Below are 13,519 nucleotides of genomic sequence, written 5' to 3' on the forward strand. Positions count from 1 at the left end.
AATGGTAAAATATTGTCAATGTCACCCAACGACAAAATCCGCAAGCACTTAGTTGCCAACCCACTCGAAACATCCTGCGAAAGCTTTTCGCGTGGAAACACGCAACCGCGTGCAGCAGCCTGAGAGTTTTCCTTATATCGCAATTTTGCGTAATACTATTGGAAAAGACGAGAAATTCGTGGAAATTACTAAAGTACCGACTAAAATATTGAGACGGTGAGGCGAGAGAAGAGACGAGGAAGAGTTGGGATACGAGCGGCGGTAGGAAAAGGAAAGTGACAAGGAACAGGTAAGAAGACAAGAACCCAAATACGCGGAGAAAGGGTTGGAGAGACGCGTGGACGTTCCGGAATCTTTTTCCCATGCACGTGTACGTAGATCGAGCACGTCCACGTCGCTAGCCTCTTTCGTTGTTGCGCAAAAATCATTTGCATGACAATGAGCCAGAGCCGCGTGTCGCATGGCATAGCTCCGTCGGCCGAAAAAAAAAAAAAAAAAATGCGCATCGAGACTAAAAAAAACCTGTGGGAAATCGAGCAACCCGCACCGCCGGGCATCGCGCGTCTCTCGCTACGGTTCGCTCTATCAAACTGCCCGCCGACCAGTTTTTTCCCGACCCCCTTCTAGTAACAAAGTTTCGTTTCGTTTGGTTTTGTTTCTGGAACAAGCTGCAGCCAACTCGGCAATTTCTTAGAAAGTTCGTTACCGTTAATTCGTCGATGGTTGCGTAAAAAAAAGCTTGCTAACGAACAGGTTTCGTATTTTAAACTGTACAAAAAATGGACGGAAATCCGACTTAGAAACGAACGTTGGATAATAAGAACATCGCAAGTACAGGGGCGATATCTCTACGTGTAACGTACGTACGTTTAACCGCAAAGCATGCTTATTGTGGCGACGAGCGTTTCGAATAAATTTGACGAAAACGGCTTCGTTGTTAACGTTAACAGCTGCGTATTCGTTTACTATACATCCAATTTTGTTATACAAAGTGTGTCGTTAGGTGGGAGAATCGATTAGGAGACGCGGTACGCACGTTGATGAAAGCACGATGATAAATATATTGTTTCGCGGGAGCTTCTAAACGCGACGGGTAAACCGGTATATACCGATAGCAACGTTAGCGAAACGCGCGTTGATACGATATTTCTTCGCGCTTATTCGCCGCGCTAAATGTACATACTTGCTTCCTGCGATTTACAGGTTGCACGTGTGGCACCCGCGACGAGTACAAATTTGTCGCGGTGTCGTCAAACGGTGCACGATGTAGGTATAGTCGTTTAAACATGTACCACGTTGGGATATCGATAATAAGCGCGAGATCGAGTTACCTAGTCGACATTCCTCGGCGCCGATAATAGTCGGTACACCAGCGTCGCGTCGTTAAATCGAATCGTAGACGATCCTCGTCGGACACCGACTCCTACCGATACGTACGTATTTGGAGGATGCAGGGAAAGATAAACGCTACCTTTTTTCTTCTCTTTTTTTGCTACAGCCGAGAGACGTCCTTCGCGTGATACAAACAGTCAACAAAGCCAACGACGGTCTTTCGTGGAGATGGAAGAACCGCTAACTTGTCAAAAATGTCCCGCGTACCGTTGCCATGCGACGCGTTTACGTCGTTTTCGCGTAACGCAACCGAAAGGCACGATACGAAATGACCGATCGCACGCGATCGCCGTCATCTCGAATTTGTTTCTGGAGAAACGAACCGGAGCCGGCGGCAGATAGCGTTCCGAGGTAAATAAACAAGAGCAGAACGCAAAAACCAACGTTCGTTCGTCTCGGAAGGGGAAAAAATACAGAAAGAAACGGAATCGAATAAAATTCCAATCTCGCTACACCGGCGATCGAAATTTACGAGCAATCGAGGTACGGGTGCGTGCGCGTCTTTTGTTTTTCGAATGGATTTTGCCTTCGATGATTGATAATACTTTCGGCCATATCGAGGTGCACTCGAAACAACAACGTACGATATTCTTTTGGCCGATGATAGCATATATAGGAGAACGCTCGTGGCTATTTACTTACAGATATACGCATAGGCGCATAATTTGGAAACGGTGATCGGTCGACGGACCTGCCGCGTAATCGAACGCATAACGCATCTGCGACACCATACGCGTGAACCGTTGCGACAACCTGGCGCACGTTACTACTGTACTAACCGTTCGGAAACGCGTTAATTGCCCACGCATTCTCGATAACGGCATCCGATTATTTCGTAACTTTCCTTGCCACTGTATTGTCTCATTACCGACAGCGATCTTAGATGTTTGATCGAGATTACCGCGAAAGTATACGGGATATCGTGATGCGAAAGGCTGCGCCATGAAACCTCTTTTCAAAAGAAGGGAGAATCGAGACTTAACCTAACGTAATGGCGTGGAGCAGATAGGAAAGGGAAGACGGATTTCGAAGAGAACCGAACGGAGATACCTGAAGAACGGGGCGAGTCGTAAAATCATTTTGGTCGGAGAGAACCGGACGAAGAGGGTGGTGGCGACGTGGCCAACGGACGCTCGGAACAAACTCGATTCGTTGGGGATCGAAGTGCACAGGTAGTCGACATGTTCGTTTTTTCTGTGTGGCTTGACAGCAGAGCACGTGAACGGAGAATTCCAACACCGGATGATTTCAACGGAACTATGGAAACGTTTGTGCAATTTACTCGCGAACGATGTTATCAAAAAGTTGCGTCGACGACTCGATCGCGAGAGGCTTCGGCTTTCGGGAAATCGGTGGCCTTCGAGGAGTTTTCAAGCATCTCGAACGGAGAATCCGAGCGTTGCTATTGGACGATATTCAAAAACGGTTGACATTACCGCGAGAAGCGGTTTCGATACTTTGTTCTTTTCAAACATGGATTTCGCGTCCGACGAAACCGGCTGCTCGTTTTCCAATCGCGACGTTAAATCGTCGATACCGTGTTTCGTACGATACCGACGCGTACAATACGATCCGAGAAAGATAGCCGCGTTAAATATCGTTCTACGTGGAAGGACCCCGGGAGCGCCTTTGGAGGTTACATTTCCAACGTAACGCTCTCTGACTCGCAGGAAATCGTGCAGGATGTCGATAGAATAAATCGGTTACTCACCGTTCAACGAACGTCCGCCTCCTCGTACACGACACACTTCTCTCAGGTAATGTAACTAAACTCGCGACGTATAAAGGGATAACCGAATAATATGAATACGACGAGGACGAACACAACACACTCACAAGTCACGAAACAGACTGAAGCTGACTGGCCGGGTACCCCTCTCTTCGACGTTGCTACGAGACCGTGGCGACGCTACCGCCCTCTGTCGGCGACACCGCAACTTCGCAACGCTCGCTCTCCAAACCCGCCATATTTCAAACGCGTTCTTTTCTTTTTCTATTTTCTTACGCGATTAAATGGAAATCGAAAAAGATGGTTCAACCGATGATTACACAAAACGTGTAACGGTTACGAACATATCTAGTACTATTTATTTCGTTACATTTTAAATAGGATTCGATATATTAACAAAGTACCACAAATATTTATAACATTTACAATTTTCGCGATCTTTGGTTGCACTTTTAAACGTATATATATTTATCGTATATATTATCAAATTGCAAAATAAATATAGAAATATATTTTACACGTTTACGTGTATATGTATAACGTGCGATATGACGTTATTGCCCAAAATATACTATATCTACGGAAACCGATAAATATTACTCGAATTTACATCTGCGAAAAACAAAAACGAGATAATAAAAGATCGAAAATTCAGATAGTTTCGAATAAACTGGCCGAACGAAGCATCCTTACGTGATTCTTGTTTTCGGCATAAATGTACCGATTATGGCACTGCTTAACCGTTTAACTATTTAACGCAAGCGTCTTTGTCTCCGACTTGAAAACGTTTGGCAAATGTTTACAGAAAGATACGATATCAGAACGTCGTCCCTTTGCGTTACTCGAAGGTAAACGCACGAGATGGTCGTGCAAACATACCTTTCTATTGCGTTATCGAATTTCTTTAAATAGTAACAGCAGTATGCACGTTTATAGACAGTTTGAGCAATAACGTTGGACTATCCATCTTCCGTATTACCGTTGTTGTCCTTCGGTCGTTATTTCAATACGTGCCATACGGTAACTAACTTTCTAGGATTTTGAAGTACGGAAAACCAGTGTAGCCTTTCCGTCGACCCTCTGACTCCCTTTCCAAGCGCGACTTTACCGATGGAAGTGTCCTTCGACTTTTGAATCGACGTTATCGAATCCTCGCTGTCACTCGGATGCTCTACGGTGCTGGCAGCAGGCTCGGCAGGCGCAGCCTAAAATATTTCCCAGTCACGCGACATTTCCTTCGTAAACTGTAAACTGTCGTCAAAATTGATACGCACTTTGCCGCGCAATACCACGAGAAATTGCACTATGTCTAATTGACTGTACGATACGTCGAACGTCAGTGTTTCGTTGAATTCCGAGTGCGAATTCGCAACGACGAATCGGGTCTTCTTCTTTTTCATTCGTTGGCCTGTCCTTCCATTGAGCATCAATACCCTGACGTAAAAACCTGGAAAGAACGAGCAGCGATAACAAAGTACGAAGAAAAACGAAGATGCGAGTAAGTTGACGTGCGGCGCTTACTAAAATCGTTCAAACACGACACCGGTGGCGTAAACTTCACGTCGCGTACTTTCATTACGTTTATAGTCAGTCTCTGCGCTGTGGGTAAATAACTAATAGCTAATAAAATGTTTCCAAGCGCCTGCAACATGTAACAAAGAACGTCGTGTAAGCGAAGAGGAATCGAAGGAGGTAAAATCGAAACGTTCGATACATTTTACGCCAGTACCAAATTGGACTGCTTCATTCTGAAGTTGAACATATGAATCTCTGGACTCTGTAGAACGTGCTTCGCCTCCTTCAGCGACACCCTCAGCGTGCTGAGTTCCGTGTCGTTGGCGTATCTGTCGCGATCGTACGCCGCAAAATCGAGAATCCATTCCTAAAAAGGAAAAACGATCGTGTCGTGTAGCGAACGCAGCGAACGCTTCCAGAGAAATAGAAAAACGCGTTCAAGTTTCGTGGCCCGTTTTCTTCGCGCGCAATTACACATTCGACGTCGATACGTTTGTTTAAACCTTCGTTCGTTATGTAAAATATACTTTGTTCGAGCGAGTTTCACGGTAGATGCGTTTGACGAGTGACGTGTTTTTTAACCTTGAGTTAAAACAACGATAGTATCGGCGCGATAAAAACGTACGTACCTTAACTTCGTGAGGTTTTACGTTCGCCACGACGAACGTTTCCTTGAAAACGGGGCTCGCCGTGTGCCTGACACCCCTCGTGCGGAAACTGTGTAATTTCTGTCGGTTCCTGTGATTCCACGATTGTTTCGTTATGTTCAAAGCCACGTACGGTTCCAAGGTGCAGTTGTATTGCTTCGGAGGAAGGCCGGATAACGCCTGCACACAGCGCACCGCTTAAATTTTCTTCTTTCGTTGAAGAAAGCGTCGCGAGTCGTTTAATCGCGCGATTGCCCGTCTCTCGTTCGATACGAAGCGAGCTACCGTGCGTTTTGTCTGTCGCTGGAAATTCGTTACGTCGTTCCGTTGTTAACACGGCCTTTAGAACTGTACGTATAGGTACAGCTGATGAAATATCGAGCAACGTTGGCGAAGCGAAACGAAACGAACCCGAGGCCGTTGAACGTCGCGAGTCCTTAGAGATTCATAACTCGATTTCCATTCCGACGAGAAAGTAGGCACAAAGGAGGATCGGATGAAAGGAAAGCGTTTAATACCTCGATACCAATAACGAGTTTGCCGGTAATAGTTTCGTCGCAGGGCGGCAAGTACTGCAGGCTTATCGTCAGTTCCGTCGGGAATTCCTTTTGCTTCCTCTCGGCTTTCTGTTTATCCTTTTGCACCAAATTCTGCAACGTAACACGCGCCGATCGATCAACAAGGCAGCACGATCTCGACTAATTAAAATGAAAATCAGCACGGTTAACGGAGCTCACCAGGGTGGACGAAGTATCGGTGCAACCGAACTGAGCGTTGTTGGAATTCCAGGAATTGCCCTCGATCGGGCTGGCGTTCTCGTCGATCGTACCTGTGCAAACATTTATCAACGTGTTGTTAGCCAGGATTGAAAGAAGAAGAGGTAGGAATTGGACAACAGACTGATAGAAGAAACGGATAAGAAAAGCGATCGAACGGTACCGTTGCTGCTGCCTTCGTACAGGCTACCCAATCTCCATGACCTGTAGCTGACATCGTTCAACTTGACGTTTTCATTCTGTTTGCTCTTGACACGCAACGGCACACTTTTTGCTTCTCTCTCTGCAAAGAATTATTCTCGGCTTTGATTATGCAATTTGTAAACAGCAGCGATTGCTCGCCGCTAATTGCGCTTTGGTTAACGTACGCGTAGCGGACCGAGTGCCGATTTCTAAAACGTTCGAACGACGAGCATTCTAGGATTCGAAACGTTTAACATGGTGAATAAACGCGTGTGAAAGGTAAAAGCTAGTTAATTTTGCGATTAAAAAGCGGAGTACTCGACATTTTTAATTGGCAAGTTCATCGAACTTGTAACCACGATTCAGGTGACGCGACGCTCTTCGTCGGAGGAAAAAACGATACTCGTCCGATAGAAGAATTTATCAAATTCTTGCGTTGCCTGGTGGATGGGCGTTTTCATAGCGGCGCTATCGAAGACCTGTGTGCAGTTAGTTTGCAGGATGACATACCTAATTACGTAACGTCGCGGAGGAAACGAAGGAAACGTCGTCGTTTGCATGTGTGTATAAATATAACTGTGCGAACAATGGCGTAATGTATCAACCGCCGCGTATACACACGATTCGCGATTCACCATGCAAGAATTTAAGCTTCCTTCCTTTCAGGCAAATAGTTTGTTCCTCGTCGGATAAACGTCGCTTCGAGTAAAGGAATTGCGCCTCGCATACAGCCGAATAATTTTATAATCGGCGTGACGACACGCGACACGTACGAGCTGAAACGAACGCTACGGAAACTAAGGCACGAGATACGATCTACGATAAGTTTCGTGACTGATCCATGCGTTCTTGTCATTTTAGTTTTTACGTAAACGCGTGCGAAGAATCTCCGTTCCACATAGCAATTGAAACGCGTCGAGCAGCGTTCCGCGAGTGGACAAACGCGAGCATCCGGTAAACCGAGCGATCGTCGGCGTATTAGCGAGCCGAGGCTCGAAGGCCCTTTGGCTCGAAAGGTATCAAAAGCGAGGCGTACGCGCGATTATTTTTCCCGGCACGCGTTTCATGTACAAGCACGTGTGCGCGGAAGCAGAGCTCGCGGACGTGCCGAGAAAATGAAATACCACTGGCTTGGCTCAGTCGCCAGACGTTTAATCAACGCTAAGCACCGACACCAATTGCTTGGCCGCGAGTTCGGACAGCCGACAAAACGATGCGCTGTGTCGCGCTACATCCTCCTTTCGTAAACTCGGCATATTCCTGCGCTAAAGTAAACGATCACCCGGCCACAGACGGCTCGTCGAACCACGTCGCTTCGCTAGATCGACGTTCCAATCGGAGATGGAACGCGTGGCGAAAATAAAATACGCTCTAATGATAAATTGATAAATTTCAATGAACGAAACGCGCGGGTATTCGCGTAGCTCCACTGCAGCGACGAAGCGAGCGATCTTCGACGCACGGTTTTCGTCGCAACTTCCAAACGAGCAGCCCTTGAGTGAAATCTAAGAAACTTTGCAACTTGTCGCTTTGATCGCGAGCGCGATACTCGAGCGTATGGATCGAGCGAACGTTCACAAAGCTCGTACGAATGGCAATGCTCGTGTTAATAACGCGATACGTGTTTGGGCGTAAACGGCAGGGCTTACTTCTTTTCACGCACTCGTATCCAAGGCATCCTGGCGTGAGAAAACAGGCGATCACGAGCAAGAGAAGGACGATGGCCAGCGCTGCCACTACGACGATAAGAATTCGGCCCCATGGGCCAAAAAGGTCACCGTGCACCATTCACTAGAAACGTTCCAAGATTACTACGGATCGATGTTAAAAACAAACGATCGACGATCGATCGGAAAGGACGGTTACTCGGCTTTCTAGTTTCACCGTTTTACGGTTTACTTCGTCCCGATGCGGTTGACTACGTTACCGAAATTATTCCCAAACGTTTATCCGAGACGGTGTGTCTCTGGCGGTCGACGCGGAGAGCAGGAAAATTACTCGCGTGTCGCGTCACGTTCCGTACATCTGTCGCGCGATTCTCGCGTCGCAGGAAAGAGAAGAAAGAAGTCGCGTTAAATGCGCGCAGAAAACACTTGTGCTTTTCGCGCTCGTTTCTAACCGCTCGAGAAAAACGAGAGGAAGCTTCCGACGTGGAGGAGCACGTCCAGCCGAATGCAGCCACCGTCGCTTCGATCTTTTTCCTCTTTATTCGAGTTGCACTCGCGTGCCGGGATAAAGCGCTGGTCGGAGGAAACTCACGCACACCGAGCGCACCGTGCGAGAAAATCGCGTACAGATACACGGCATATACCGGGCGAATCAAGCGTTTGTCTCGAGTCGTTTTTCAGCCGAGCAACCTCGCGAAGAACGTTATCGGCCGTTCCATGTTCTCCTTCCTCCCGGATATTACGTATCCTTCCTGTCGAACGTAAGAAGCTCGATCGAAGCGAAGCCGAACGTTCGCGCGTCATCGCGATAAAAGTTTCTCGGTATTTCCTGCGAATCGCCGAATTTCAGGACAAATTCCGCAGGACGATACTCACTCGGCCAAGACAGCGTCCCACGACGAGAGGATGTTTCGCGGTTTCGCGCGATCGGACGGCATTCGCGAGTCGTCGACGAAACGACGACGAAACGGCTCGAAAGAACGGATCGATCGCGGTGACTTGGTGCGCGATCGTCAACTACCGGTGAACGACGAACGTAAGTACGCGGCTGCATAGAAGGAAGAACGAGTAACGCGCTATCTACGCGCCCCTCTCCCCAGCTTCGACGACTCTACTCTACCTACCTCCGCCGCGACCGCGGCCGGTAGCCGCCGGTGCGCGACTTACGTTAACGCATACAAAATGTACGAGCGATCGGAAAACGTTGATCGATCTCGATTCGATCGACGGTAGACTCTGGACGCTGTCCGCGATCCTCGGCCGAGTTCCTCCAAGTCGAATGGTTTTAAACGCGCCAACGTCCGAGTCACCAAGACGATTTCACGGACTCACCGGCTAATCTTTCGTTTAAATACACGATTTACGTAACAGTTACGTGTCCTTACGAATCGCTCGCAGCCAAATGAATTTACGAATACGATACGAACCGTTCTGTCCGGATTTTCTCGCCACCGCGTCGCGACGACAGTTTTCTAAATAAGACTCGATCGTGTGAAAAGCAACGAAAGAATTTGATCCTTGGTTGACATTTTACCGTAACACGCCGTTATGCGCGGGCAAACCTGAACGCTCAACGAGGAAACTGTGGGTTACGACTGATAACGCGCGCGCTATCGCGCCTGTGTTCGCCTTGCCTATCAACAGGACCGATGATAGAGCGCGCCCATAGACAATGCCACCGTGCATATTTTTCAACGGAACGTCGTCCGTTACGTACGTATTACGTCGTATGTACGCGTTTGCATCGTACGGTAAGCTTCGACGAACGTTCACGGTCTCCTGAAAAATTACAACTCGATCCACCGATTCAAACGCCGCGTCCAATAAATCGATTTACGCGCCACGTATATTGCGACGGAAGGAATATCGCGCGTTCCCTTCTGACAACAAATTATCCGCTGTTTGACAAACTGTTCTCCGTGATAACGAGTGGCTCGTGGTAATGGTACGAGCGACTCGAAACACCTGTACAGTGGAACAGAAAGTTTCACAGGTACGTCGCTCGATCGTTACGGTCTGCGAAACGATCGCTCGTTTGCCTCGCCGACCATCGAAATACCACGGATCGTCGAGAGCAACGTCTCTCGAAGAGACGAAGATTCTTTCATTCTTTTCAAAGTTTTACCAAACGATTCTATACGATTGCCAAGTAAAGTTCAACCAGTTGCGTCGCTACACCGCAACGATGCTTTTTCCCGCGCCCACGGATATTGCTATTTTCTTCTCCTCTTTTCGCGTTGCTCTTCCCGTCGACGAACGTCTCGGTTTCGAGAAAACCAAAAAGTTCGATAATCGTACGTACGGATCGGTATTACGAGATTATTGGGCGCGAGTCTCAATGTCGCTATTCTTCAATGAAACATAGCGCTGGCGCATTGCGCAACCGGATTGCGTAAAATTCATCGATATCTCGCTCGGCGAGAGAACGCCGGACCGTGTGACGCGACGGATAAGGTGAAAAAGGTAGGGGACGGTGGTTCGCTATTTCGGATGGTATTCGACGAAAAGGTAGTCGAGCGAATACGAGGAACAGGACAGTCGTTTCTATAACTGCCATTGAAAATGACACCGATCGACCAGGTAGTTTCACTTTCCAGCGAATATGTAATTTCCCTGCTTTTCCGGGTGAATTCTCGAACGATGGAGAATCTCGAGTCGAATGGAGAATTTCGCGTGCCTCCGAAGAATCTATCGCATCGTCGTTTCGCGTAAACATGACGCGCGCCAAAAATTACCATTTAACGCGATACGACAATTTCGCGAGAACCTTTTACATAATTTTACGTAACGCCACATGGAGTCGATCGAGGTTTCGTCGATCGGAAAAACGAATAGTCGCGGTTTTGTTCGAATAGAAGTGCGCTCAAGCACCCGTTTCGAAAACTCGATACTTTACCTTCCGTTCGAACGAACTTGAAAAATCCGTCGTATCTCCGTAAAGTGGAGTTCGAGTTGGTAAAACGGTGTTGGAAAAGAGTAAGAAAATTGGGGGCAAATGAGACGCTTCGCGCCGAAAAGTCAAACGGGCGCGCTGCCGTGGAGGAAGGGGAAGACAACGAGGAAACGGAGAGAGAGTTCATCCCCGATCGATCGACGGTCGTTCGGACACGGTGACCTCGATCCTCGATCCGACGTCTCCTTTCACTCGAGCACTTCTTTCGAGAGCTCTTTCTCGCACCGGCGCTGCCAAGGAACGTGATTGCATTCTATCGCGTTCGCTGGAGTACGCAGGCTCGACGTCGTGTTACCTGCCAGACCGACGTTTAGATTTCACTTTCATGTAAGTACCATCGATCGCGCGTCTAGTCGAACAATGTTTTCGCGGTCTTCGACGACCGTTCGATCGGCCAACGTCTTCGCGTTCTTCCCTTCTGTTTCGATTCTCTTCGATGTCCAATTTCGGACAAGAATATCAAACTCGTTCGATTTGCCTGGGAAAATCTGTGCAACGTGGTCGTTCGCGCGGTGTTGAAGTTTCGTCTCGTCGCGTAAAGAATACAAAGCGTGACGAGATTAACGTTCGTCGATGAAAAAGATCGGCGGAAGGATGGTTCGTGATCGACGATTTTAATTACAGAAGATCGGCGGCAGAAAAGTCGACTGATATCCGCATACTCGAACAAGGATTACACCGCGAGTATACGAGAGGACGGATCTGTTTGATGTAAACGATGTGGAGCACGAAGGACATCCTAACGAAGCTGTGTATCCTGCTGCTTCTTTGCGAACGTAAGTGTCGATTTCTACGCATACGCGTGTCGCGCGTGACGCGTCCTTCGCCTACTTACAACGAATTGTCCCGAATGTCGCAAACATCCTCGATCACAGTCCGCTCGACTGGCGCAAAAACATCTTTACGAGCGAGACAGTCGATACAAAAAGATTCTTATAGAATGATTGGATCGCAAGGGTCGGGTAAAGAAAGAAATTGCGCGATAACGTGGTCCTTACTGGTTTTCAGACGCAACGTGCTTCGTTATTCCGGAGGAATTGCCCACCATACTTTCGCTCATCTACTCCAACATCCCGCCGATAAAGAAAGGTAAGCGTTGATCGCGTAAAAAAGGTAAACGTGTAATTTAAAACGTGTAATTGTAAGAGTTTGCCGAAATACCACGGCAAAATCCAATGCTTCGATACGCATGAAAAAAAGAACGTTTTGTCGCGTGACGCGAACGCGCGAGATACTTTCACTGGTGGCGCGTGTTTCGCCTTTTCAAGGCGCGCCTTTGCGCGACCGGTTCGAACCGAATCGTACGGCCGATTAGCCAGAATCGTTCTTCTTGTGTCGATTCTCGCGACAGGTACCGACTCGAGGATAGGCGTTGGTTTCCGGCTTGGCGAACACGCGGACTTCCAGATGCTGTTTGAGTTGGGACCGCAAACGGAAACCGAGCCCATTAGCAATGCCGACTCGAAGAGACGTCGAGACGTGAGTACCTTTGTACGAGAACGATCTTCTAATCGCGTAATCGGCGTTTTCTTTGCTGAACGTGCGTCGCGATAACGTTGATGCGTTCTAAACAGGCGATGTTCAGCGCCGCGATGAGAGGAGAGCTCGGATCGCTGGCTCAGGCAGTGGCCAAGTACCAGTTGGAGCGCAAATTACAGAAGGAATTGGATAGATCAAAGAAGACGGAGAAGAAGTCAAACGCAGCGGCTACGCCAGCAAACGACGACAAAAACGTAATTTTAGCTAATTGCTTGTTCTTGTCGACCGCGATGCAACTCGGTCGTTATCATTCGCAGAAATATGAAAATAAAATGTAACGATGGTTTTTTCCGTTTCTATCAGACTGTCGCCAGCGAATGGCTAACCAAATGGAGCAAGGATATGGGCAAGTCGTCGGAGGATCGATCGTCCTCGGAAGACGTTTCGCCTGAGAAGAACGTGTCGACGCCCGCGAAAATTCAAACCGTACAAAGGATAAGACAAAGTTCGCAATCGACTGACAAGAGAAATACGATTTCCGACTTGAAGCAATTGTACAAATCGCAGAGTGATACGGAGATAGAGAAGAGAATTACCTAATCGTAATACGTTAATCGTTAGTAAGGTACGTTCGTCGTGAATTTTGTAGATAGATCGTTCGTTAACTATATATACGGTGTAAGTAACGAAGCAGGAAAGAAGGCTAAATCGATTGATATGGTTTTTACGTGCCAAAGAACTTTGAACTTGCTATTACCAGTTGCAGGGAAAACGTGTCAAACTGTAGAAGCTTTTATCCTTCCGACGGATGATTTGGTAATATAGAAATACCGACGGGACGTGACTTTGTTGTACAAACGAGAATACGAAAACGAAGCTTCGTTAAATCGGTTTCGCTACGCGTAACGCCTCCTATGTGTTCGTTCTTGCGCCGATTCGACAAAATTTCAAGTTGTGGTTGTTGTATAGGGAATAAGATTTTATATACCAAATCGTTATTTGTATACCGTTCTATGAAATTGTGTTTAAAAAACAGAGTGAAATACTATATGCGTTTTGTGTTCTTTTATTTCTTTCCTTTAAGCGATTGCCGCTTTTTCACCTCCTTCGAGAGCTTTTCTTTCGATTTATCTCCTTAACTTTATTTTTTGCAAATCGAATCTGATGGTAACAGATCC

At 47.4% G+C, this 13,519-nt stretch overlaps 4 protein-coding genes across 14 annotated transcripts in view; 2 read left to right on the top strand and 2 right to left on the bottom strand.

The window, feature by feature from the left end:
* Positions 1-3,263, bottom strand: part of LOC132906638 (mitogen-activated protein kinase-binding protein 1) — an 80,859-nt gene extending 77,596 nt beyond the window's left edge. For all 6 annotated transcript variants that reach the window (XM_060959295.1, XM_060959454.1, XM_060959541.1 and 3 more), the window contains exon 1: positions 3,104-3,263. The gene's annotated coding sequence lies outside the window, so the exon portion shown is untranslated. The remainder of the gene's footprint in view (positions 1-3,103) is intronic.
* The window catches only part of LOC132907299 (chromobox protein homolog 1-like), a 194,306-nt gene that overhangs the window by 23,152 nt on the left and 157,635 nt on the right, over positions 1-13,519 (top strand). The window lies entirely within an intron of this gene.
* Positions 3,452-9,535, bottom strand: LOC132905825 (synaptotagmin-2-like). Of its 6 annotated transcripts, none has more exons than XM_060957776.1 (10): positions 9,444-9,535; positions 7,892-8,033; positions 6,223-6,342; positions 6,021-6,112; positions 5,802-5,933; positions 5,266-5,463; positions 4,851-5,003; positions 4,643-4,763; positions 4,396-4,568; positions 3,452-4,326 (listed from the first exon to the last, which is right to left on the bottom strand). In XM_060957776.1, the coding sequence occupies exons 2-10, from the start codon at positions 8,028-8,030 to the stop codon at positions 4,120-4,122; spliced, it is 1,335 nt and encodes a 444-aa protein (XP_060813759.1). In that variant the 5' UTR covers positions 8,031-8,033; positions 9,444-9,535; the 3' UTR covers positions 3,452-4,119. The 6 variants fall into 6 exon arrangements, with proteins under 6 accessions (XP_060813759.1, XP_060813840.1, XP_060813674.1 ...); XM_060957857.1 differs by having other exon boundaries at positions 9,337-9,484; XM_060957691.1 differs by lacking the exon at positions 9,444-9,535 and adding an exon at positions 8,786-8,928.
* Positions 10,889-13,393, top strand: LOC132906139 (uncharacterized). Its single transcript, XM_060958054.1, has 6 exons — positions 10,889-11,189; positions 11,487-11,638; positions 11,871-11,951; positions 12,214-12,341; positions 12,437-12,595; positions 12,705-13,393. Exons 2-6 carry the CDS (start codon positions 11,581-11,583, stop codon positions 12,939-12,941), a joined length of 663 nt encoding a protein of 220 aa, XP_060814037.1. The 5' UTR covers positions 10,889-11,189; positions 11,487-11,580; the 3' UTR covers positions 12,942-13,393.

This window comes from Bombus pascuorum, chromosome 1 (genome assembly GCF_905332965.1).
Source record: "Bombus pascuorum chromosome 1, iyBomPasc1.1, whole genome shotgun sequence".
Classification (NCBI taxonomy): Eukaryota; Metazoa; Arthropoda; class Insecta; order Hymenoptera; family Apidae; genus Bombus; species Bombus pascuorum.

Coding starts and splice junctions, on each gene's coding strand:
- LOC132906139 (XM_060958054.1), top strand. CDS start 11,581: ATGTGGAGCACGAAGGACATCCTAACGAAGCTGTGTATCCTGCTGCTT. Junction 11,639..11,870: donor CCTGCTGCTTCTTTGCGAAC/GTAAGTGTCGAT, acceptor ACTGGTTTTCAG/ACGCAACGTGCTTCGTTATT. Junction 11,952..12,213: donor CATCCCGCCGATAAAGAAAG/GTAAGCGTTGAT, acceptor TTCTCGCGACAG/GTACCGACTCGAGGATAGGC.
- LOC132905825 (XM_060957531.1), bottom strand. CDS start 8,963: ATGCAGCCGCGTACTTACGTTCGTCGTTCACCGGTAGTTGACGATCGC. Junction 6,343..8,785: donor TGGGACGCTGTCTTGGCCGA/GTGAGTATCGTC, acceptor AATTCTTTGCAG/AGAGAGAAGCAAAAAGTGTG. Junction 4,569..4,642: donor GTCGTGTTTGAACGATTTTA/GTAAGCGCCGCA, acceptor CGTTCTTTCCAG/GTTTTTACGTCAGGGTATTG.